Below are 27,191 nucleotides of genomic sequence, written 5' to 3' on the forward strand. Positions count from 1 at the left end.
CTGGGACAGCTAGGCTACTAGAGCGCAGCCCCGTAGACTCCTGGGAGCTCCAGCCCACGCGGGAGTGCGCAGGCGCAGACGACTGATCCTTGGCCGGGGGTGAGGTTGGTAGGTCCTAGGGGCTCTGAGGAGGCGGGAACCCCGAGCTCGGGCCAAGAGGGCAGACTAGGGAGCGGGTCCCAGTGGGGAGGCCAGGGAGGAAACCGGGAGTCCAAGCTGGGCCTGGTAATTCTGAGGAGGGAACCGGAGCCGAGCCCACGGCAACAAGACACTTGGATCTGTGAGAGCGGGGCCTCGGGCGTGGTCCGTGGGCGTGACCCTGAGGGTGACAATCGAGTTTGACCTGGAGCGAGCTCCGCGCGGGGGCGGATTTTGTCTGTTTTGACCCCAAGGAAGCTCTGCGTTGGGAGCGGGGCCTCAGACAGCCGGCGCTGTGTGTGTGTGTGTCTGTGTGTGTGCGCGCGTGTGCGTGTGTGTACCGAATTGAGGCGGCCGCCTGTGCTCAACCTGCTGCGTTGGGGTGCGTGCTACTCTGTGAGATGTTGCGACCGATTGTGTGTGAAAAGTGGACGGAGTCCTGTTGCTGCCTGGGGTTCCCTACTTGTGTGTCTCATTTTAGACTAGGTGTGAGCGTGTCTGAGGCTGTAGGTGACTATGGAGAAGCGAAAGTGATTTTGTGACTTTGCCTGGAATTATGTAATGTGCTGTCTGAGGTTGTAAATGATAGATGGGTACCGTGAGATGGTTTTCAGAAGTAAGTTTGATTGAATGTAACCATGCATGTGTTTGCAACCTACTGTTATTATTTGTGATGTTTTTGTGATTGGGAAACTCTTCAGGACTACTGTCTAGTTGGGTGTTTAAGATTTGATTATCTGAATCATGGTCATTAAACCTGCCTCCAAAATTGTAACTCAATAGCAATTTAGCAAATAGAGGTGTAAGTATTGGAAAGGAAGAGGTAAGATTTCATTTCCTAGATGGTAAAATTCATTACAGGGAAACACTACACGAACTAAAACCAATGAGTTGAAATTAACAGTGTTCCATGAATAAGCAAGCAGGAATAAAACAAAAAACTTTTGCCCATAACTAACACTCTCAACACTGATATATGAGTGAGGTTTCCAGCTTCTGGATGAAATCAGTGGCAGAGTCAGTGGCTTCTTCAGGCATTCCAAGATAATAAAAAGTATTTGGTATACTTTTAACGACAAGGCCACCTCTCATTATAATAATTAAAATAGTTTGCTAATTAAAATATTCACTGTGGCAGTCAGTACTTCAGACTTCATTCAGCATGGTATCATCCTCTCCCTAGGAAGACTGCAGAGTGAAAAGATTAATGTCTTTTCTAGTTCCATACTTGTGCTGCTAAAAAGTGTTGTTCAATAGTTAATACTTAAATTAGCTGTCAGTAAATTAATAATAAATAAGTGAATTTTCAGTAATTATGCTTATTAAGTAGTATGATACTGGTGAGTCAGTAAAGATTAAGTAGAGGAAATTAAAGTTCAGATATTCTCAAGCATATAGGGATATGTATTATATGATATAGATGGCATTTTATATCCACTGAAAAAATATGGATTATATAATAGGTAGTATTGCTAAACAAGAAAACATTCAAGGAAAAAATCTTCACAAGGTAAAAACACTTTAATAGTCATATGAGCAACTAAGAAAATTATTTTCAATTTAAAATAGCTAATTTACTAAATAAAAAATGATAATATCAACCAACTAGGAAATTAAAACACACACAGAAAATAGACATTATAGGGGCGCCTGGGTGGCTCAGTCGGTTAAGCGTCCGACTTCGGCTCAGGTCATGATCTCACAGTCTGTGAGTTCGAGCCCCGCGTCAGGCTCTGTGCTGACAGCTTGGAGCCTGGAGCCTGTTTCGGATTCTGTGTCTCCCTCTCTCTCTGACCCTCCCCCCATTCATGCTCTGTCTCTCTCTGTCTCAAAAGCAAATAAACATTAAAAAATTAAAAAAAAATAGACATTATATAAGAAGATGCCATCACAGAAAAGAAGTAAAAGGAGCTTATTCTCCCATAATAAGAAATATGTAAACAAGAACTACAATATATATCTGATAGGCAGAGATTAAAAATGTTAACTGCATTCATCAGGGTGTGGAGAGGTATTTTCACGTGCTGATAGTAACAGTGTAAATTGGTAGAAAGTCCATGAAGAACTATTTGGAAGTAGATGGTAAAGCTGTCTTCCATGGGAGGTGGAAGGTAGAGCTGCAAAGGGAAAAGCACAATGTTCCCTCTCCAGCTACAACAGACCGCCTAGATCCATTCTAATTCACAAAGAGACTAGGTTTCTGGTGGTGAGGGAGCAAGATTTGTCCTTTTTCCCACTAACCTCCATCGTGGATACATGAGAGTGAGCTGAAGCAGTGAAAAGTGATACAGATTTAACTGAATTTTCTGGGAGATCTAAGTCAAATATGGTTTCACATGGCTCTTTGTATCCTCCCATCTCTGCCTTCTCAGGACTCTTCCCTTTTCCATAAGAAGGGCTCAAAAGAGAAGGTTCATCTCTTGCAAATCTCAAAGCCATGCCTCAGGTGAGATGATGTTTCCTCTCTTTATGAAATAAGTTGTTTTCAGGTTATATGAACATTGCTTCCCAATCCTTAAATTTCCTGGATGTTGGCATTTGCTTCCATGAAACCGGTCTCCAGTAGGGCAAGCAAGTGGCCTAGGTGCAAAATGTAAGGAGTATTCTCAGGGCCTGTGCATCCCTAAATTTTGCACCGTATGTTCCTCACCCACCCCATCTAGTTGCAGCCCTGTTCCCAGTTTTTCTTATTCCAGCCATATAAATGTAAGCCTTCCCCACATGTACCTTCTAGTTGTAGCCCATGTTTACATATTAACTTGATATATCATTCATCATCTCCTTTCTTAAGCTTCTCACAAAAGTACTGCTTGAAAGATGTATTATTTTGATTTAAAAGGGAAATATTACTTTAGTGAATCTATCTTATCTAGATACTGATTTGAGATCTAAGTTGTGAGGGGTCAAGGAGCAGACATGGGAAAACCTTGATCATCACTACTGACCTAGGTTTTGCAATGATACAATGGGAGGTAGAGTTGGTAAATGACATTATTAGTTTGTGGTAAGATGTTTTGTGAGGTTTCCAAGATAGAGATTGCTTGCAAGCTTGTACAGAAAACTGAGATTTTGGGTGCCTGTAGGTGGCTCAGTCAGTTAAGCGTTTGACTCTTGATTTCAGCTCAGGTCGTGATCTCATGAACCGTGAGATCATGAGATCAAGCCCCACATTGTATAGAGCCTGCTTGGGATACTCTCTTTCCCTTCCTTCTGCCCCCGCCCGCCCCCTGTTCTCTCTCTCTCTCTCTCAAAATAAATAAATAAACTTTTTTTTAAACCTGAGGTTTTTGCATTCTCCCTCTCTGATCCTGTCTATTTTATCCAGTTCCTACAAACTGTGGGCTGCCAGTGAAAACCTTTCAAGTATTTCAATGCTGTTACAGATTTATTCTTATTTTTTTAGTTTCTTCTAATTTTTTATATGGGAGTGGAGGAGGATAAAATGCATATGCTAGTCCATTCTTGAACTATTCTACTTTGAGGGGCACCTGAATAGCTCAGTCAGTTAAGTGTCTGTTAGTTTCAGCTCAGGTCATGATCTCATGGTTTGGTTTGTGAGATTGAACCCCAGGCATGGAGCCTGCTTGGGATTCTGTCTCTCCCTCTCTCTCAGCCCCTGCCCAGCTTATGCTCATGCATGCAATGCTCTCCCTCTCAAAAAAACAAATAAAGTTAAAAAAAAAAAAAGTAATATTCTACTTTGAATCAAAGGGGGTACTTTTTCGTGTTTTCAGGTCTTTCAGAAAATTCCTCTTTATCTACCCATCTTCAAAATACTGGTTTTCCCCAGATGTCAATCAGTTCTCTTCTCTTCACTGTCTCTTTTTCTCTGTGCACAGATCCACATAAAGGTAACACTGATCTAATTCTAGTGACTCTCAAACACTTCTCTCCATCCTAGACCTCTATCCAGAGTGTCAGAACCATATATCCAGTCTCCAAAAGTTATGATCACCTGAATGTCCCATAGACACTTCAAGTACATTTCCAAGGCCTACCTCATTACCTCCTTTGGTCTAGCTTATTTGTTCTTGTGTTTTCTATTTCTTAGTCTCAGCACCTAACCACTTGCCTATGCAGGTAACTCAAGAGCTATGCCTCTTTTTTCTACTCTACAACCAATTTATGACCAATTTTGTTGCAACCCCTTATGTACTAAACAGTTTTCCCCTCTCTAGACAACTAATACCACCTTAATCTAGGAAATCACTAACAATGGTTACTTAATTGTCTTTCCCACCCAACACATCTCAAGCCTTCTCTAGTCTTCAAGGGTATTGCCTCTGAAGTACAAATTTTATCAAATAATATATGTACTGCTTAACATTTCTTCATACTCTGAAAGCAGCAGAACAAGCAAAGTGGGGTATGCATTACCATGGAATGTACAAGACAGTATATTGAAAGGGAGGAAAATACCAACAAATTACATCCAAGAGCAGATGTGGATTGCCATTAATGCTGACTGATGATTTATAAATAAATATAAATATGTTAGGAGTGTGTTCAGTACATTTTTAAGACCCCTAATATGTAGGGAAAAAATCCAGTATTTTTTTTAAGTTTTTAAATTTTTATTTAAGTAATCTCTAAACCCAATGTAGGGCTTGAATTCATGACCCTGAGACCCAAGAGTCACACACTCCTCTGATTAGCCAGCCATGTACCCCAGAAAAAATCCAGTATTATTAGATAAACATGCCCACTACCTAACTCCATATACCTTTTCTTCTTAGAGTTCCAAGACTCTTTCCTAACATACTGTGCCTTTTGCTATTTCCTCAGCTTACTAATTGGTTTTCCTCCCCCTGTGAATTTTTTTAGATTAATTATTAGGTATTTAATGACTTTTAATTTTATTTTGTTATATTTTACTTTGTATAATTGATTTCATTTCATATAAATACAACTGATTTTTCATATTGCAGTTACATATTGATTTTTTTAATTTTATTTTTCATTTTTTAAAATTTATATCCAAATTCGTATATAGTGCATCAATGATTTCAGGAGTAGATTCCTTAGTGCCCCTTACCCATTTAGCCCATCCCTTCTCCCACAACCCCTCCCATAACCCTCAGTTTGTTCTCCATATTTATGAGTCTCATGTTTTGTCCCCCTCCCTGTTTTTATATTATTTTTATTTCCCTTCCCTTATGTTCATCTGTTTTATATCTTAAAGTCCTCATATGAGTGAAATCATATGATATTTGTCTTTCTCTGACTGACTAATTTCACTTGGCATAATACCCTCCAGTACCATCCACATAGTTGCAAATGGCAAGATTTCATTCATTTGATTGCTGAGTAATGCTCCATTGTATATATATATACCGTATCTTCTTTATCCATTCATCCATCAATGGACATTTGGGCTCTTTCCATACTTTGGCTATTGTTGATAGTGCTGCTATAATTTTAATTTTATTTTTATTTTTTTAAATTTACATCCAAATTAGTATATAGTGCAACAATGATTCTCCCCATGAATTTTAAAAGGTGGTACCCTGTATAAAACAAATTCATTATGAGTACAAAATTTTGATGTCCTCAGTGAAGCTTTGGTATACAAAATAAAATTTTTCTTTACTTTGTAGCATTTTCCCTTGTACATCTTTCTGTCATCACATCTGTAATATCTGTTGGGTGTATGTATTTATATGTATGCCTCTCACTTAGCCTGTAACTTCTCATGAGCAAGGCCAGGGCTTTATTCATTTTGATCCACCAAGCAACCAGTCACATTCAAGGTAAATAGTATGATCTTATATATTTTTAGCATGAGATAGTAAGTAAATACAGACTGTATTATCACAGAGAATTTTCTACAATACAAAAGATAAAATAAGAAAACTAGTCTGACCACTGAACGTGGTTTCCAATATCTAGTTCTCACTAGTTCCAATCACTTTAGGATGAACTAGAGTCTGCCCTTGCAGGGATCAGTGTCATTCAAGGATGTGACTGTGGACTTCACCCAGGAGGAGTGGCAGCAGCTGGATCCTGCTCAGAAGACCCTCTACAGGGATGTCATGTTGGAAAATTATTGCCACCTCATCTCTGTTGGTAAGAAAAATTCCTTGAATCTTTCAATCTCATACATCTCCTTTCAAGAGTTTTTGAAACATATGGAGCTTTGAATTTCAGAGATCAGAGGTGATGAATCCTTTTTTATTAGGAGCCAGTGTGATTATGTCCACACTTGCCCAGTACAAGGTATTAACTTTACTAAGATGTTAATGTGTGCCTTGTCTGTCACCTTAGAGCTATATCTTTCTCTTCCTTCAATAGTTTTGAAGCCCAAGCAGCTTAGACCAAGTCTCATTTTTTATTATCAGGGTTTCACATGACTAAGCCCGATATGATCCGTAAGTTGGAACAAGGAGAAGAACTATGGACAACAGAGAGAATTTTTCCAAGTCAGAGCTACCTTGGTGAGTCTGTACAGATAAAATCCAGTGGACTCAGGTAGTTAGCACCTTTGAATGTTTTTAGGGATCTATTTTTTCTAATTGTGGCAAAATACACAGAACTAAAAACTTATTATCTTAGCCATTTTTAAGCATATAGTTCAGTGGCATTAAGTACATTGACATTGTGCAGCTATCACCACCATCCATCTCCAGAACTCTTTTCATCTTGTAGGACTGAAACTCGGTACTCATTAAAAAATAACTCCCCATTACCTCCTCCCCCTAGCTGCTGGCAACCACCTTTCTAATTTCTGTTTCTATGAATTTAACTACTCATAGGTACCTCATATAAGTGGAGTTATGCATGTGGTATTTGTCGTTTTTGTGATTAGCTTTTTTCATTTAACATAATGTCCTCAAGGTCTACCCATCTTGTAGTATATCAGAATCTCCTTCCTTTAAGGCTGAAATATTCCATTGTATATATTATTTTTTGCTTATCCAATGGACACTTGAGTTACTTCTACCTTTTGGCTACTATAAACAATGCTGCTATGCTATGAACATGAGTGTACAAATATCTGAGTCTTTGCTTTCAGCTTTTTTAGTTATAAAAAACAATTTTAAACAAAACATTTTAAATAAAGCATTTTTAAAAAAAACATTAACAAACAATTAAAAGAAAAGTAGAATTTCTGGAATATACAATAATTCTGTGTTTAACGTTTTGAGGAACTGCCATACTGTTTTCCATAGTGGCTACACCATTTTTACATTCCCAGTAACGATGCACAAGGGTTCCGGTTTCTCCACGTCCTCACCAACAACAACACCTGTTATTTTCTGTTTGGGGTTGTTTTTGTTGTTGTTGTTGTTGTTGTTGTTGTTGTTTTAATAGTAGCCATCTTATTAGGGATCTGTTTTTAAAGGCCTGAGATCTTTGACATGCCTGTACATGACTGACTTCAGTGTGTCTAAAATCTAAATTTTAGCTGTGAATATCACTCCTCATGTAAGTTCTTTCCTTGTCTGCCTTATGTTTATAGAGACTGCTATTTCTTTGTTTGCCTTATGTTTTTAGAGACTGCTATTTCCTTACCAAGAATCTACTCCATGTTTTGTAAGTATACTGTACATGGAGATCTTAAGTGTGAAGTCCTTTGAGTTCTGACAGAAGCATAAACCCATGTATGTCACACCCAATATAAAGTACATTTCCATTAACCCATTAAATTCCTTCAGGCCTCTTCCAAGTCAGTCCCTCCCATTAGGACAATCACACTTATGATTTCTACCAGCATAGTTTTGTCTATCCTAGACCTTTTTCATATCTACTTTAACTCAGCTTAATATGTGAGAGATATATACATATTTTTGCATAAATAAGTAGTTTATTTAATAGTATTCAGTTGTGTGAATATACCAGTTTGTTTATATATCTCCTGTTCATAGATATTCGAAATGTTCCAGTTTGGGGCTGTTATGAATAAAACTACTGTGAACATTCTTGTAAACATCTTTTTGTGGATATGTTTTTATTTCCCCTCAGTAAACATGTAGCAGGTGGTATCACTCATTCATTAGGCAAGTGTATATTTTACTTTTTTAGAAACTGCCAGTTTTTATAAGTTACTGTACCATTTTAAACTTTTACCAAAAATGTATGAGAATTTTGATTGTCCCATATTCTCTTCTGCATTTGATGTTATCAGTATTTGCATTTTGGTCAGACTGAAGGTTATAGTAGTATATCTTTGCAGTTTTAATTTAGATATCCCTTGTGACCATTGATGTTGAGAACTTTTTCAAGTGTTTTTTTTATCTTCTTCAGAGGTACCTATTCAAATGTTTTACCCATTTTTATTGGGTAATATATTTTTCCTTCAAGTAGTAGGAATTCTTTACATATTCTGGATAGAAGTCTTTTGTTTGATATATGTATGGTGAATATTTCCTCAGGTCTGTTATGTCTTTTAATAAGCACACACTGTTAACTCTGATGAAATCCAGTGTATCATTATTTTCTTTTATACTTACTTCTTTGACCTCTCAAATATTTGAGATCCACTAGGTTGTGATGATAGTTTCTGTCTTTTCTTTTAAAAATGTTATGAATATTTTGCTATTTTTATTAATTCTGTCGCCCATCTCATGTTAAGTTTGGTTTATGATGTGAGGTAAGATTAAGGGTCTGTTTTCTTTCATATAGATAACAGTTTCTCCCATCATGTGCTACATTGAATTAAATTGCTCTGGTGATCTTATAAAAAATTGATTGTATTTGTGTCAGCCTATTTTTAGACTGTTCTTTCCTTTGCTATCTTTTAAGTCTTATTGCCAATACTACCTGGTCTTTGATTGTTGGAACTTTCTAATAAGTCTTGAAGTCATAGTAAGTCTTCTAACTTTATTCTTTTAAAAATTCTTTTGGCTATTCTAGGTCATTTTCTTTTTCAAATACATTTTAGAATCAACTTCTTGATTTCTTTAAACAAAGGTAATAGAATTTTTATTGGTGAGAATTAACATCTTAGCAATATTGAGTCTTCCAGTCCATGACTATACTATATTTTTCTATTTTAATTACCTTCTCTACTTCTTGTAAGCAATGTTTTATTATTTTTAGTATAGAGGTCTAATACATATTTCATTATATCTAATCTTTTAATATTTTAATGCCATTGTAAATAGTAGGATATTTGAAATTTCTTTTTCCAGTTTGTTGTTAAAATATGCATCCCCAGTTGATCTTTATATATTGATTTTGCATACTTCTACTTATTGTATTGTATTCTACTTATTAAGTTTTATTGTTGTTGCCATTGTTCTTTGTTTTAGTATATATCTTTCGTTTTTTACACACAAAATATGTCTTCTAGAAAAAAGATATTCCACTTCTACATTTGTATATTTTATTGCTTTCATTTCTTTTTCTTACTCTGTTGTACTGACTAGGATCTACAGTACAATGTTGAATAGAAGTGGCGAGAGTGAGTTTCTTATCAGTTCACTAAATTTATTAGGAAGACACTTAATATTTCATTCTTCATCCTAATATTAACTGTAGGCTTTTCATAAGTGCTCTTTATTAAATTCTGGAAGTTCTTTTCCTCGTTTTTGATGAGTTTAATTATGAATGTTGATTTTAACATGCTTTTTCTGCATCTGTTAAGATGATCATACGATGTTTCTCCTTTAACCTGTTACTATATGTATTACATTAAATAATTTAAATATTAAACAAAATTAAATTTGGATTCTTGGGATGAACCCCAGTTGGACAAGATGTATTATCCTTCTTCTAGATAACTAAAATTGGTTTGTTAATTTTTTAGTAAGTTTTTATGCATGATTTTACCAAGGATAGTGGTCTGTAGTTTTCTTGTAATGTCCTTGAAAAAATCAGAATTGTGTCAGCAATATCAAAAAGACAAGGGGTGTTCCCTCTTCATCTATTTTCTTATAGAATTTTTGTTATGCTGGTACTACTGCTTCCTTAAATGTTTGATGAAAATCATTATTAAGCCATTTGGGCCTGCATTTTTATAATTCAAGACTTCTGCTTCCAGCCCTGAGCAAGTAACAGAGTCTGGAATTACACTCCTACAGGAAACAACAAGAAAACTGGACAAAACTATTTTCAGATATTGAACAACAGGCAGCACAGGCCTGGATTCCTGAGAGAAGAGAAACAAATGAGATGAGCCCTACCTCATTCCAGGCTTTCATCTGAAGGCAACTTCCAGACTGCAGTACAGAGAGAGGAATCCAAAAAGAACCTGACAATTTTACTGACTTGAGGGGACTGACATGGGCATTCAAGGAGATTGAGGTTGCTAAAATTTCCAGGACATACTTCCCAAAAGAAGTGAGCTATGCAGAAAAAGAGTTCCCCAAATATGGAAAAGGTTCTCTTTGAGTCTTTGGCTGAATATAAGTCTGCACGTGTATAGGTGAAACCCTATGAGACTAAACAAAGACGTGTTCTAAGGAAAATACAATTACCATAGTGTTGTAAGATGAACAATTGCCATAGCCTACTGCACCAAGAATCATTTTATTTTCCTCTAGCCAGAATGGAGAGAACTTGTTGATACATAGGACTTTAGATAGAAACATAGAAAGGCCACCCCTTGATAAATGGGGTTATATTAGGCATAGGTTAAAGATTTTGCAAGATTTGCCATAAAAGTGCTTAAACAAAAGCATCAAAAGGATTAAACCAATCCAAAAATAATTGCTATGTGTCTCTTGGGTCCTCTAGGATGGAGATGCTGAGATAGAGTTAGGAATGTAAAAATTTCCTAGAGGTACATCTATGGAAGATAAAGGAGAAGAAAGTAAGATTAAATATAGGAAACCATTAGATCATGATATGGATCTGGTACTTATGGAAGGAAAGGGGGAGATGCTAACAGGATTGGACAGGGAGAACCTCAGATCATTGTGCAGACTTGACAAAGTGTCAACCAACCTAGCTGGTCTGAAGCAAAGAGACCTAGGTCTCTAGAGACCTAGAGACCTAGCTGGTCTCCTATCCATCTGAGGAGTCTGCCATGGAAAGAAATAGGCAGCCTCTAGTACCACCTTGGTGTTCAGTCTTTGGATGGGCACCTCCTGGGGAAACTGTGGTTTGATTCATCATATGAAGAGCATCCTGAAGATGCTAACAATTGCAGGCTGTCAGGTAACTACTTCTTGCACATCAATGGCAAGTTCTTTTCTGAAGGGAGATCCTAGTGCTGCAACTCTATGGCTGCCACAGAATGCCATTTAAAGAGCAATACTTCATGAAAATATAACCATATCTCAAACTCAGCAACATTAAATTGATAATGCCTGATGTCCAATCAAACATTATTAAATATATGAAGAAGTAGGAAAATAGGACCTATAGACAAGGCAGGGGGGAATCAGTCAATAGAAAACAACAACAAGTAAATAAAATCAGGGGTGGTGGAATTTGCAGACAAGGATGCTAAAATAGCCATTATAAATGACCTCAATATCATCAAGGATGTAAAGCGGAAATGAACATAAGGCAAGAGAGCAAACATAGAAATAACAAACAAATGCAATACCTAAAAATGACTATTTAATATCTGAAGTGAAAAGGAAGACCCAGCTATGTGATATGTATTTTAAAAATTAAATAAAAAGACACAGGAAGGTATAACATAAAAAGATGAAAAAGTATATATCATATTGTCTGTGGTTGCTCCATTTGAGGATGAGATCAACACCCCACCCCACTCACCTAAAATTTGACTTCATGTCAGGATTGAAATCTGACGTAATTTAATGAGGCTTTCTGGGAAGAACAGGGAAGGTTCCCAGACTGGTCCTAAAATGGCTTGAGAGTGCAAGGGGGAGTGTCTGGCTTTTGTGTTTATTGTGGTTGGGGAGTAGGTCGTGAGGATCCTACATGTGGGCTAGTGATTGCATAGTTTAAACTTCCTGCCAGCACCAACAGAAAGAACATGCAAGCTCTCCTATTGGCTTGCCCAGGTGTGGAACAAGAGGAGAAAAAAGAGTGGGTCTAGGAAGTTGTCAGCAGTAAGACTTCAAAAATAGAATGAGACCCTGTTACATATGCAAACACAAAGCATAACAAAACGGGAGTGGCTATACATCCAAGTATATTTCAGAACACAGAATATTATGGTGATAAAGAGAGACACTTCATCAGAAGTCATAACAGTCCTAACAGAGCTTCAAAATACATCAGTGTTTCTCAGCTTTTTATCATTATCACTCCCTAAGGAGTCTTTTTAGACTCTTTTTCTAATTGCCCCCATTAAATTTTAATAACATACTCTATGTTCTGTTGCTGTTTGAAGGGCCACAAACTATTATAATATTTAAGAAACTTTTTTTCATTTCCCCAGAATAATTTTGCTCCCTTAGGAGAAACCCCCATTGAGAATGCATGAAATACATGAAACAAAAGTGACAGAACTGAAAAGAGCATTATAATTATAGCTTGAGATATAAACACCTCTTCTCTCTCAGTAATCAAGAGAACAAAGAAAACAATAAAGCTATGGAATGCTTGAAAACACTATCAATCATTTGTATCTACTTCATTTTTTTAATGTTTTATTTATTTTTGAGACAGAGACAGAGTGTGAGTGGGGGAGGGGCAGAAAGAGAGGGAGACACAGAATCCAAAGCAGGCTCCAGGCTATGAGCTGTCAGCACAGAGCCAGATGTGGGGCTTGAACTCACAAACTGAGAGATCATGACCTGAGCTGAAGTTAGACGCCAACCAACTAAGCCACCCAGGCACCCCATTCTTATTTTATTTTTTTTAATGTTTATTTTTGAGAGAGAGAGAGACAGAGCATGAGCAGGGGTGGGGCAGAGAGAGAGGAAGACACAGTATCTGAAGGAGCTCCAGGCTCTGAGCTATCAGTACAGAGCCCGACATGGGGCTCAAACTCAACGAACAGTGAGATCATGACCTGAGCTGAAGTTGGATGCTTAACTGACTTAGCCACCTAGGTGCTCCTCTAGTTCATTTTTATAGAATATTTTACATGGAATAGTCACCAAGATAGACCCTATATTCTGGGTTATAAAATGAGTATCAATGAATTGAAAAAAAAAACGGAATCATAATATGGATTCTGACCACAACAGAATTACATTTGTGTATTGAAAAAGACAGATTTGAATTAAGCAGGCCCACTTACACATGGATTTTTAAAATAAATACAGTTCTGTACTGTAAATATATTTTCCTTATGGTTTTCTTAGTAACATTTTCTTTTTTCTAGCTTACTTTATTGTAAGAATACAGTACATAATATATGTGACATACAAAATATGTGCTGACTGTTAATGTTATTAGGCTTCAGGTCAATAGTAGGCTATTGGCAGTTAAGTTTTTGGGAAGTCAGATGTTATTTATGGATTTTCATCTGTGTGAGGCACCAACCCCACATTGTTCAAGGGTCAACTATAATTCATTAATATAATGTGTGTCAATTATACTTCAATTAAAAAACACCGTATTTCTAAATTTCCCAAATATTAGAAAATTAATCACTACATTTCCAAATAACCCATGAATCAGAGAAGAAATCTTAAAGTAAATTGGAAAATGTTTTGAACTGAATGATAATTCAAGCAAAATATCAAAATTTATGGGATGTGTCTAAAGCAGCATTAACATTTTTTTATCCTTTTTAAAAAATGTTTATTTATTTTTGAGAGAGAGAGAAAGAAAAGGTGAGGGACAGAGAGAAAGGGAGACAGAGGATCCCAAGTGGGCTCTGTGCCAACAGCAGAGAGCCCAACGTGGGGCTTGAACTCACAAATGGTGAGGTCATGATCTGAGCTGAGATCAAGAGTCAGACATTCAACCAACTGAGCCACCCAGGTGCCCCCTTTATTATTATTATTTTTTTTTTTTTATCCATTTACATCCAGGATCTAAGATGCCACCCTAAGTAGCTAAAAAAAGAAAAAAATTAAACTCAAAATTTAGTAAAAGGAGGGGTGCCTGGCTAGCTCATTCGTAAGAGCTTGTGAGTCTTGATCTCAGGGTCACGAGTTCAAGCCCCATGTTAAGTGTAGAGATTACTTAAATAAATAAACTTAAAAAAAAAAAAGCTAGTAAAATGGAAAAAATAAAGACCAAAGCAAAAATCAATGAATTACATAACAGAAGTAGAATAGAGAAAATAAGTGAAGACAAAAGCTGATTCATTAAAATAATTGATAAAACTAATAAACCATAGCTATATGTACTAATAAAAAATAGAAGACACAGTCACTAATTAAAAATTACAGAGGCTGTGGGGCACCTGGGTGGCTCAGTTGGTTAAGCATCTGATTTCAGTTCAGGTCATGATCTCATGTCACAAGTTCGAGCCCCGCGTTGGGCTCTGTGCTGACAGCTCAGAGCCTGGAGCCTGCTTTGGATTCTGTGTCTTCCTTTCTCCCTGCCCATCCCCTGCTCATGCTCTGTCTCTCTCTCTCAAAAATAAACAAACAAAAAAATTACAGAAGCTGCACCACTACAGATCCTACAGACATTAAAAGGACAATTAGGGAGTCTACAATTTTATGTCAATAAATAGGAGAGAACACTTCCCAACTAATTTTATAAGGCCAACATTATTTACAACCAAAGGCACTATAAGAATAAAAAACTAAACACCAACATCCTCCATGAAGCTAGAAAAAATCAATAATAAAATATTATATATAATAAATATTATAAAACAGAATCTAGCAATATTTTAAAAGGATAAAACCTTATGACTAAAAAGAGCTTATCCCAGGAAAGCAAAGATGATTTGGTATTTAAAAATCAATCTATGTAATTCACCATATAAAAGTGAAAAGGGATCTAAAACCAAGGATCTAAGCTGCCACTTAATGTAACTAGAAAAAAAAAATTTAAGGAGCATCAGTAGACATGGGAAAATCATTAAATTCAGTTACTATTATGAAGCCTTAGACCAGATTAGCAACCAAAGGGAATTTCCTCAGCTTCATAAAGGGTATCTTTGAAAATCTTATAGCCAGTATCACATGCAGTGTAGAAAGCCTGAATGCTTTTCTTCTAAGATCAAAACCAGAAAAGATGCCCACTATCACTGCTTCTATTAAACATTGTGCTAGACACAATCAGTACAATAAGGCAAGAAAAAGAAGCCAAAAGGCTACCAATTAGAACAATTTTTTTAAAAAAGAGGGAACTATCTTCATTTGTACATGACATGCTTGTGTACATAATAAATCCTAAGGAATCTAAACGAACTGTTAGAACTAGTAAGTGAATTTAGCACATTCACTGAGTTCTTGTTTTAGAGCAAATTTGAAGAAATTTTGGCCAACATTTCTATGATTATTTTTCTGCTCTGTTCTCGATTATATTTTAAATAATTTTAACCTATCCTCTGTAGAGTTTATTAAGGAGTTAAAACGATTTTATGATTTGGGTTATTTCTGTTAATCAGACTTTCACTTTACTGATTCTTCATTCTCTATGTTCTATGCTGTTAAACCCATCCAATGAATTTTGTATTTAAGATATGAGGTTTTTAAAGTTTGCATATCCTTATCTCTCCTGAACTCTCCATCTCTTCACCCATATTTCTATCTTTTCTTGTAGATTTTGTAAACATATTTATCATGGTTATTTTAAATTCCTTACCTTGTAATTTCAACATAGGGGACATATATCAGTGTGATTCTATTAACTGGTTTTTATCTTCTCTTCATCACATTTCCTGTTTCTTCTCAGGAAAACCTTGTAGATAATATGTTGTCAAGATACTGGATTCTTTTTCTGCCTCTGAAGATTGTTGAGATTTCACTTGGAAGGCAGTTAAGTTACTGGTGGCTCATGTTGATTCCTTTTTAAGATTGCTTTTAAGTTTTTTAGATGATTTCCATTTCAGTTTCAATTTTGCCTTTAGCTTTATGCTGTTTCTCTTAGTGCTGGGATGCAGCCTTTGCTCTTATACATGGTCATTCGGGGGTTTCAGTATAAAGACCAAAGGTTCCTCTCACCAGATTCCTTGGACTTGGCACAGGACCAGAATTAAAAACTGTTTTTCCAGGGGTTCCTGGGTGACTCAGTCGGTTGAGCGTCCGACTTTGGCTCAGGTCACAATCTCATGGTTCGTGGGTTTGAGACCCACTTCGGGCTCAGAGCCCGGAGTGTGCTTCAGATTCTGTGTCTCCCTCTCTCTCTCTGTTACTCCCCCGCTCCTGCTCTGTCTCTCAAAATAAATAAATTTTTAAAAAATGTTAAAAAAAAACAACAACCCTTTTTTCCCAAAGGTAAACAGCTGCTGAAATCTGTAATCAGTTCTTTCAGTGTTCCAGCTTTCTTTTCCCTTTGTGCTTCTTGCAGTCTTGCCCTGAAGATGCAGTTAACCAAGGTTTTGAGGAGGGGTTTATACTATCTTTGGGGTTCTCCTTCTATGACTTCTCCATTCTCAGATTTTGTCCTCAATTTATAGCCACTCTAGTGACTCCGAACTTGATCTCAGATTTTTCTGCACAGGATGACTCCTACTTTCCCCCAGAAATCTATCCCCTGGGTGCTGCATAAACTACCAGGGCACACAATGGAATATCTGGATAAATGTAGATCTTATGAAGTGTGGTTTCTTCCTTTTCAAATGTTATATCCACTTAAGTTTTTGCCTCCTTTTGATCACTCGTTAGAGGTGCTTTCCAAAACAAATTGGTCTTTTACAGTTGGTCCACAGTTTATCATACCAGCTGGAAGGTTGTTTTGATACAAACTTCTTTGCCATTACCAGAATCTGGATGTCTAGTTGAGCAGTTTCTCAAGCTTTTTAGTTTTGGGACTTGTTAATATTTTTAAATTATTAAGGATTAAAAGAATTTTGTGCATATGTGTGTGTGTACCCTATTAGAAATTAAATATTTTTCACCACTCATTTACTAATTCATTTTAATACAATATAAAAATAATAAACTCATTGCATGTTGACATAAAATCATATTTTTACAAAAAATAACTATTTCCCAAAAGAAAAAAAATACTGACAAAAGTGGAATTGTTACATAATTAAAATTTATTTAATATCTTGCTTAATAAACAGCTGATTTTCACATCTGATTCTGCATTCCATTTGTTGCAAAATGTTGTTTGATTTTGAAAATATGAAGAAAACCTTCCTTCATGCATTATATGTAGTTTGAAAGAAAATATTTAAAAAGCCTTCTTAGATTGTCATGGATATTCTTCATTAATACCACACCCAAATGTAACAATTGGTAGTTCCTAAACAATTAGTTGCAATACAGAATCTGAAACCATAGCAATGTACTTTTGTAGACTGTTATGTAAAATCCGATGGTCTGTTTAAAAAAAATTTTTTTAACGTTTATTTATTATTGAGAGACAGAGACAGAGCATGAGCAGGGGAGGGACAGAGAGAGAGAGGGAGCCACAGAATCCGAAGCAGGCTCCAGGCCCCAAACTGTCAGCACAGAGCCCAATGTGGGGCTCGAACTCACAAACCAAGAGATCATGACGTGAGGAAAAGTCAGACACTCAACCGACTGAGCCACCCAGGTTCCCCCCAGTGGTCTATTTAAATGGATATTTTACCCAGGCATTTTTTGATAATATTATGTATTAGTCATTTGGAAAGTAACAGTTCACTAACAGAACATTTTCCAAATTTTGACATATTCTCATATACAATATTACTTGAAAAAACCCATAACCCACATGTGTTAATATCATCACCAACGTCATCAGAAAAGTCTGTTGGGAAGCTGACAAGCTCACAGTAGCAAATAATGCTTTCCAACATAACAGCCTTTACTTGAAAGCTTGGATTTTATCATTGGTAACAAATATTGGCACATGTTTTCCCTTGAATTGATAGGCTCACATTGTTCAAGAAAATGTCTACCAGATACCCACATCTGAATAATAGTTTTACTGAAGTAAAAATGCTATTCCACAAAAAGATACAGATACCCCGTTTTTCGAAAGTTTGTGTTATGCCACTTTGTTTTTACTAGAGACCTCCATTCGTACCTGTTTTCACTAACCAAAAGAAATCCAAAGATGATTTTTGCTTTTACAAAAAAAGGTGAAATGCAAAACCAGCTTTCAGTGCTTGTTTTGCAGTGAACTAGCTATAAAGGCACTGCTAAGCTCCTTCCCAGGAATTGCACTCAGCTTCACAGCATCAAGCTACCATAGCTTTGAACTATGGTCTGTGAGCATCTTTGCTTTATCTCAATTTATTTTACACATCCATTAACAAGATGTGTCAGAAAAGCCAAAGACAGGTTATTTTTTAGATCTGGGAACACTTAAGAATTTTCCCATATAAGTTAATGGTAACTGCTTCTTCACTTTATGCCATCTCAACTTATGAAACATTTCACAGGAACATTTTTTTTGGATACAGTGGGATGGCAGGGGTAGGCCCCTGTTTTCAGTTCTCAGCTCAAATAATTACACCGTCACTTTTCCTTACAAAATATATTATAATTTGATATGCAACAGAAGTGCCTTATGCATACTTCTTTAACTATCACACAGAATATTGAAATATGTGTACTCGAGGGTGGAGATCTAATAAAAGTGATTTTTTCTCCTGCTCTATTAAGAACAGTCTTACATGAAACTTTTTCCCTATGAATTAGAAATGTAGTTGTTACTATTATAGATTGGTGCCAGTGTTATGTTGATGTGCCTGCATTGTACCCACTGTATCAATCATTTTTTTATCTTCTATATTTTATGATATTTTGAAACTTTGGAGGGCCTTGCTGGCTGGGGAGAGATTGCCCCTCCTAGAGCTGGCTGATTTCGTAGGGATGGTAAACCACCTGTTGGTGAGCCTACATTTTATATAAAAACCAACCAATCCCAAGTCCATCCCCTCAACCATGTGCTTTATCTAACTCTCACACACCGAGCCAACATTTCCTGTGTCCTAAATCACCTAGGACTAGGTACCATACAACTACGGACGCATAGCCTCCACCACTACTCTAAAAAGCTAATCCTAAACTGTTTCTCCTACCCTGCCTTGCCTTTCCCATGCAAGCAGGTCCCACAAAAGGCTCTGGCATAGGCTTTCCCCTCTCTCCTTTCTGTGTCCTGACCAAGCCTGCTGCTCCTCTATGTGGCCCTACAAGGCATGGTGTGCCCTCTCCTCTAAGGAAATGTAATGAAAATCTCCTTCCAATGAGATTAGCCTATGTCATCACTCAGCCACCTTCATAAATTAAAATTCCATAAGTACAAATGAGACACCCACCTTTAAAAGACAAGGTTGTTATTATTAACAAAAAGAGTTTTGATTTTGTGGACTACCTTCCCAAATTCTCCTGCATAAGGATCTCACGTACTAAGATCCATGTCACACTTCGGGAACTGCTGGTTTAGGCCTTTCTGCTTGTTTTTCATGTCTTTAACATTTTAGTCCTCTTTCTTTTGTTTAGTCTTCTATTTATAGGCATTCTTAAATCTCTCCACAAAAAGAGAAATCATTGTCTAATATTTATCTTCCTCTTAGTTTTCATATTCTTTCCTTTCTTTCCCTGTGCAATGTCTTAACTGTTTCTTGTGCTCAGGCTCATATCCTATTCTCACCATGACACCTGCCATCAAATTTCAAAATCAATATGCTTTGGACCTAGGTGATAGTTTAGTATCACTTCTTTTCAATAAATTTCTTTCCAATAAGTCTCTGTATTCCGTATCATAGCGCTCAGATTCCTGATACCTACCCACCTTGATTTGGGTGAAAAACACTAACTCATTCTTAACATATTTCCCAGGTGCCTTTTCACATCTTCATTGCTTTTCTTCCCCCTTATTGCCTGGGAAAATAAATATTTGTTGATAAATGGATTTTATTTCACTGGTCTCTTGTTGTTATCCTTTAAGGATCATTCTTCATCCTCAGTTCTTGCCTTTGTAAAAGTCCTATCAGCTATAATAATCTGATCCATTCTCAAGTTGTGATTTTCTTGTTTTATGTGAATGGCTTTCAAATACATATTTTCAGCCCACTTCTGCCACCTGAACTCTAGTATCTATTTTCATCTGCCTGTAGCAATACAACAACAGTTATCTCATCCTTTTGGTTATTGATATAGCATAAATAATAGTCCTTATGTTTACCTTATCCTTACTTATTTCTATATCCTTTTTCCCCATAGTCAGTCTCTTGTAGTATCAGGTTGATTCCATCACCTCTGCTACACTTGATCTCTCCACAATTTGTGTTATTTCACTTTGTGAAATATCTTTACATCCTCTCATATCCTCATTTGCTACTGACCTCTTCCAAAATGAGAGCATATTATTTCAGTAACTTCTGTAATTACTATTTGGATTTGCCATCATTTTTACCCACTTCTTTCAGTTTATATTGTCAATATGCCAAAAAGAAATTACTTATTATATGAAATTTAAATCCCTTCTTTTTCAAGGGCTGATAGAAGAATATCCCATCTGATCATTCCAAATTTATTTCTCTCTGTGACTGAGAACTCTTGCTCATCTCTCTTTGTTCTAGTCTCCCAGATATACTCCATACAATTGATTTCATTCCTCACAACTGGACTTTTCATTATATGACAGCTGCTATATACCCATATAGATACTTGCAGTTATCCAACTACAAAGTTAGAGGGTACAGTAGAACACACAAGACCACCTTACTTCTGACACCAACTATAAGTTTGGGGGTCCCCAAGACTACTTCTAATATAAACAATATGCTATAAGGACTCACAGACCTTACTAAAAGCCATAGTACTCACAGTTACGGTTTATCACAGAGGAAAAAAGTATAGATTAGAATCATCCAGACATAAAGGGCAGAATCCAGGAAAGTACCAAACATGAAGCTTCTGGTAAACCTCTCTCTATGGAGTCACAGACAGCATTACCTTGCTGGTGTGACAATATGTACAGAATATTGCCAACCAGGGAAGCTTCACCTGAGCCCATTGTCCAGAGTTCATACTGGGGCTCCATCACATAGGCATGATTAACAATACATGTAGCCCATCTCAGTTTTCAGCCCCTTAAGAAGTCGAGCTAATACTGTGTGACCTAAAACCCCCACCCTAAATCACAATGTTGGTGTGGCTCAAAGACCTCACCCTAAATTACATTGTTACTTTCTGGCTGGCCAAAGCTTCCCAGGCAAACAAATACATATTCCAAGGGCTTAGAGATTACTTCCCAGAAGCCAAAGGCAAATGTCAGATGTCTCTTTGGGCAAAGTTATATTCTTTACTATATCATTCAGTTAAAAGATCAAGTTTCACTTCCTCCATGAGATGTTCCTTGACTACTCCAGACCATGTCAATTCCTTTTTTGCTGCATTCATATTCTACTTATGTATGTAAACTGTAAACAGATGCATCCTCTGGTATGATCAAACTTCTTTCCCCATCTGATTAACAATTCCCTCAAATAAGTTTCTCTCTTTTACTTTTCCTTACTGTAGCTTGTAACAGAGGCTAGATATTCAATAGTTACCTGACTCTTTGATACCATGCAAGGAAAACATCTTTCTCGTCCATTCAGAAATCATTTAATGATTAAGTTCTTTTAAATATACATGCCAAGATCACATCCCTTTATCTCAGATAACCATGTGTTAATGTATACTCAGAAATTAGTCAATAAAATATTGACTTCCAAGATCATAAGTTTTAGTCGGCAAGGCAATATTATCAAATGGAGCATTTTACATATAATATTCATATTAAAATAGCAGGTTGTTAAAAGATTTCTTTAAATTTTTTTAATGTTTATTTATTTTTGAGAGAGAAAGAGACAGAGCATGAGTGGGTGAGGGACAGAGAGGGAGACACAGAATATGAATCAGGCTCCAGGCTCTGAGCTGTTGGCACAGAGCCCGACGCAGGGCTTGAACTCACGAGCTGTGAGATCATGACCTGAGTGGAAGTTGGACACTTAACTGACTGAGCCACCAAGGTGCCCCTAAAAGATTTCTTTAAATGGATGGTCCAGACTATAATTATAATCTAATTTCAGACAAATTAGACATTAAAGGATAGAAATAATATATGAAGGTTTTTGGATAAATTGGATAGTAGCATGTCCCTGAAGGTGGTTGAGGTTCTCAGGAAGATGATATAACTCCAGTTACTAATACAGATTAGTTTCAGTGTGTTCTAGAATTACACATGAATGGAATTGTATAATATATACTCTTTCGCATAAAGCTTTCACTCTGAAAAATGTTTGAGATTCATCTGTTTTGTCATTGTGTATCACTAGGTGTTTTTCCTTTTTTATTGCTGAATAGTATTCCATTTTATACATACATGATACAATATTACCATTTACCTTTTGATGGATACTTGGGCAGTTACCAGTTAAGGGCTATTTGTAAATAAGATGCAAGTCACGGGTAAAATGAATCCATATTTAAAATTACCCTACTAGACGTGGGTGGTAGTAAGGTAACAATAATAAGATATAGCCAAAATTTTATAAGAAAAATGATAGTGAGGGTAAGTCAGCATTATAAGCATACAGTTGAAGAATCCAGTCATTCATATCCCCCATAGGGAGTAGTGGAGTTAAGGTATGTTACTGCATTGGGAGGAAAACTTGAACTCATCCTTCCTGAAAACTGAAAAAATAATTCAGCAAATGAAAGGAGGAAAAGTTAGAATTGATGGTCAGGAGAATTTAGTATAATAAACATTCTGGCAGCAGCAGTCAGCATACAATGGTGATTATATTCACATTCCAAGTATGCTTTGTCCTCTGGTTTATTTTACAATTCCTAATGGAAATACATTTCCCAAAGTCTTCCCGTTCAAGAGAAAATAAGTTGTGTGGAGAGTTAGGGCCTAGTGTTCCTCTCAACACTAGGAAATAAGTGCTTGAGAAAAGTCATTTGCAAGAGAAGAAGAAACAAATGGAAGTATTTTATAATACTTATTTAGGCATAAGGGAATAAATATTTAGGCTTTCATCTCTAACTGAACATTTTTCTTGATCACTGGTTAGTACCCTTGATAAGCTCACACCATTATTTGTGAATCTGCCCATTTCAAGAACAGTGTCATTTTCATCATCCTTTGTCTTCTGTTTACTTATCCTTGTGTTTATTATACCTGCTTAATGCAGGTATTGTATTTATAATATGCCAAAAATTTGAGTGTTCTTTTTATTTTATTTTGAGAGAAAGGAATGTTGGGGGGGCGGGCAGGGGAAGGGCAGAGAGAAAGAATCCCAAGCAGGCTCTCCACTGCCAGTGTGCACAACTCACAACTGTGAGATCACCACCTGAGCCAAAATCAAGAGTCTGACACCTAACCGACTAAGCCACCCAGGTGCCCCATGAGTGTTCTTTTCTTACGCCAATTTTTCCACATTTTAACAGTATGGCAGGATTTGGTTTATGTCATATAAATTTTCCCTATCAAGAGGTAATTTATTTTGGCCTTTCTGTAGACCACAATAGTGAGGCATACAGTCACTCAATAGGTTGTTTGTATATACTTTCAATCCATAACATTTATGTGAAGACTTACAGTGTTGTTAATTGTATTCTTTTCTAGAAGAAGATGGGAAAGCTGAAGATGTTTTAGTGAAGTTCAAAGAATACCAAGACAGGCATTCTAGATCAGTCATATTCAACCACAAAAGACTAATTAAGGAAAGAAGTAATATTTTTGGGAAAACACTTACTATAGGCAAGAACTGTATTATTTCAAAAACAGCACTATGTGAATATAAGCCTGATGGAAAGGTTTTTAAAAATATTTCAGAATTAGTCAGTAGAAATATAAGCCCTGGAAGAGAGAAGTTTGGTGAGAGTAATGGATGGGAGAAATCACTCCTCAATTCTAAGAATGAGAAAATTCATACTACAGTGAATCTCTATAAACAAACAGAAAGGAGTGTGAGTGGTAAACAAGAGCTTATTCAACATCAGAAGGATCAAACTCCAGAGCAATCATTAGATCATAATGAATGTGAAAAATCCTTCCTTATGAAAGGAATGTTATTTACACATACTAGGGCTCACAGAGGAGAAAAATCCCTTGAATACAATAAAGATGGAATAGCCCTAATTGAAAAGTCAAATCTCAGTGTCCATTCACAAACCCTTATTGAGAAGAAACCCCATACATACAGCAAATATGGGAAGTTCCTCTGCAGGAAGTCCATTTTTATCATGCATCAGAGATCTCAAACAGAAGAGAAACCCTTTCAGTGTCCTTACTGTGGGAACAGCTTTAGAAGGAAGTCATATCTCATTGAACATCAACGAATTCACACAGGTGAGAAACCTTATGTTTGCAATCAATGTGGAAAAGCCTTCCGTCAAAAAACAGCCCTCACTCTTCATGAGAAAACACATATAGAGGGGAAACCCTATATCTGTATGGATTGTGGGAAGTCCTTCCGCCAGAAGGCAACTCTCACTAGACATCACAAAACACATACAGGGGAGAAAGCCTATGAATGTACTCAGTGTGGAAGTGCTTTTAGAAAGAAGTCATACCTCATTGATCATCAGAGAACTCACACAGGAGAGAAACCATATCAATGTAATGAATGTGGGAAGGCATTTATCCAGAAGACAACCCTCACTGTACATCAGAGAACTCACACAGGAGAGAAACCCTATATTTGCAATGAATGTGGGAAGTCCTTCTGCCAAAAGACAACCCTCACTCTCCATCAAAGAATTCATACCGGGGAAAAACCCTATATTTGTAATGAATGTGGGAAGTCCTTCCGCCAGAAGGCAATCCTCACTGTTCATCAGAGGATACATACAGGAGAGAAATCCAATGGATGTCCTCAGTGTGGGAAAGCCTTTAGTAGGAAATCAAACCTCATTCGCCACCAGAAAACTCACACAGGAGAGAAACCATATGAATGTAAAGAATGTGGGAAGTTCTTCAGTTGTAAGTCAAACCTCATTGTACATCAGAAAACTCACAAGGTAGAAACCATGGGAATTCAGTAAAGGATACGACTTTTTTGTCAAACCTTAAAGTAATAGTAAACTTTAAATAAAATAGTACATGGTGTTGCTTGCAAGTATATTGGTATATAACAGTTTAAGGTACTATACCACATATTTGCCTATTGTTTGTGAGCCTACAAAACACAAAAAGAATGACTAATGACAAAAGTCATTGAAAATACAACCCTAAATTTTTTATTATTAGATTCACCAGGCATAAACTTCCTCTGTCAAGTTTCTACGAACATTTTAAATTGCTTATTTTCAATTTCAGTACATATATTCTTGTGACCCAGTAATAAACAGTTCTGCCAGTGGTCCATGGACCACACTGTGATCAGAAGTGTTTTAAAAGAAAGGAAGTGTGAACTGTATTTCTCATTGCAAATATGAAGTAAAAATTAGTTGTTACTTCCTCAAAATTTACCAGTTATGACTTCTAACATTATAAATTAGGTTTTGCATATTATGAACCTTTATATAAATTGGATTATACATCATGTATTCTCTTTATATAAATTGGGTTATACATCATATATTCTGTATATGGCTTGTTTCATTCCTCATTATGTCTCTAAAACTCATCATTAGTGCATGTGGCAGAAGTTCATTTATTTCCATTCTATATAGAATTCCATCATATGATTAAATCACAGTTTATCCAACTACTGCTGTGGACTTTTTCATTGTTTACAGCTTAGGATCATAATAAATAGTGCTTCTGTGAACATATTTGTCTTTTGGTGTACATATAGTCATTTCTCATGTGTATATAGTAGAGATGGAATTGCTGGGTCCTAGAGCATATGTATGTTTGGTCAGCTTTGGTAGATCCTACCAAACAACTCAGAATTTTCACAGCATGAGTTAATTCTCTCTGAAGGAAAACAACTGTGAATGTTAGCAATATGGTGGTGGTTCCAACCAGAGAATTCATGCTAGAGGGAAACTACAAATGTGGAAACTGAGAATCCAAATATAATGCATGTACAAAGACTTTTAGCCACAGCCTAAAATAATAATATCAAACAAATGTAATAAATGTGAGATTGCCTCTAGCCACAGTAATGCCATATTTGAAATCAAAAACCATACAAACCATACTAAGGCAAGGAAGGCTCCTAGCATACTTTCTTGCATTAGAGAGTTTTAACTGGAGAAAACCCCTATGAGTACAGTAAAGGGGACAGGAGATAGCTTTTACCTATGTCCTGTATCTTGTTGGATATATAAAAATCATGAATATGGAAAAGCTTATAGCCATAGTTCAAATCATACACAACACCATGGAATTCACATTGAATGAGAACTCTTTAAATGAAATGGTCATAAGAATGACTTTAGTCATAGCTCACTCCTTATATAACATCAAAGAATTTATACTAAAGAAAGGGATATTAAAAAGGGGCAGGATGAGGCTTGGAACTCTAACTCTGGGAAAAACTGCTTCCATGAAAGAAGTCTAACCAAACTGAGATCGTAATGCTAGAAAGTCTATATGTAGGCACCTGGTCAATAGCTCCAGCTAACCTCCCAGCCATCATCCAGTAACATATGTCAACTATATGAATAAGCCATCTGGGACATCTAATCAAGTCTTCAGATGACTGTAGCCTCTGCTAACACCCAACTGGAACCACCAGAAAGACCCTAAGCAAGAATTGCTCAGCTAAATCCTTTTCAGATTCCTGCCCCACAAAATGGTTACATTTTAAAAATTAAATTTGATTAAAAGAAAAAAAAATCTACCATTTGCAACTACATGGATGGAACTGGAGGGTATTATGCTAAGCGAAATTAGAGAAAGACAAATATATGACTTCATTCATATGAGGACTTTAAGATACAAAACATGAACATAAGGGAAGGGAAGCAAAAATAATATAAAAACAGGGAGGGGGACAAAACATTAAAGACTCTTAAATATGGAGGACAAACAGAGGGTTACTGGAGGGGTTGTGGGAGGGGGGATGGGCTAAATGGGTAAGGGGCATTAAGGAATCTACTCCTGAAATCATTGTTGCACTATGTGCTAACTAACTTGGATGTAAATTAAAAAAATAAATTAAATTTTAAAAAAATCTAGGAGTATCTGTTATAAAAATAATGGTATGTATATTTGGATTTGGAGTC

The 27,191-nt window shown here is 36.5% G+C and overlaps 1 protein-coding gene across 5 annotated transcripts; it reads left to right on the forward strand.

Moving 5' to 3' along the window:
* The first annotated feature begins 17 nt into the window (after positions 1-17).
* On the forward strand, positions 18-26,101 carry ZNF382 (zinc finger protein 382). Of its 5 annotated transcripts, none has more exons than XM_049622125.1 (5): positions 18-104; positions 2,511-2,584; positions 6,078-6,204; positions 6,477-6,572; positions 23,638-26,101. In XM_049622125.1, the coding sequence occupies exons 2-5, from the start codon at positions 2,576-2,578 to the stop codon at positions 25,056-25,058; spliced, it is 1,653 nt and encodes a 550-aa protein (XP_049478082.1). In that variant the 5' UTR covers positions 18-104; positions 2,511-2,575; the 3' UTR covers positions 25,059-26,101. The 5 variants fall into 5 exon arrangements, with proteins under 5 accessions (XP_049478082.1, XP_049478083.1, XP_049478085.1 ...); XM_049622126.1 differs by having other exon boundaries at positions 18-99; XM_049622128.1 differs by having other exon boundaries at positions 25-108; positions 6,053-6,204.
* The last annotated feature ends 1,090 nt before the right edge of the window (positions 26,102-27,191 follow it).

The sequence above is a fragment of the Panthera uncia genome (assembly GCF_023721935.1).
Source record: "Panthera uncia isolate 11264 chromosome E2 unlocalized genomic scaffold, Puncia_PCG_1.0 HiC_scaffold_19, whole genome shotgun sequence".
In the NCBI taxonomy this organism is placed as follows: domain Eukaryota; kingdom Metazoa; phylum Chordata; class Mammalia; order Carnivora; family Felidae; genus Panthera; species Panthera uncia.

Bases quoted from the DNA above. Each gene is read 5' to 3' on its own strand.
- ZNF382 (XM_049622125.1), top strand. The intron at 6,205-6,476 runs GTAAGAAAAATT...TTTTATTATCAG, and splicing joins TTGCCACCTCATCTCTGTTG to GGTTTCACATGACTAAGCCC. The intron at 6,573-23,637 runs GTGAGTCTGTAC...ATTCTTTTCTAG, and splicing joins TCCAAGTCAGAGCTACCTTG to AAGAAGATGGGAAAGCTGAA.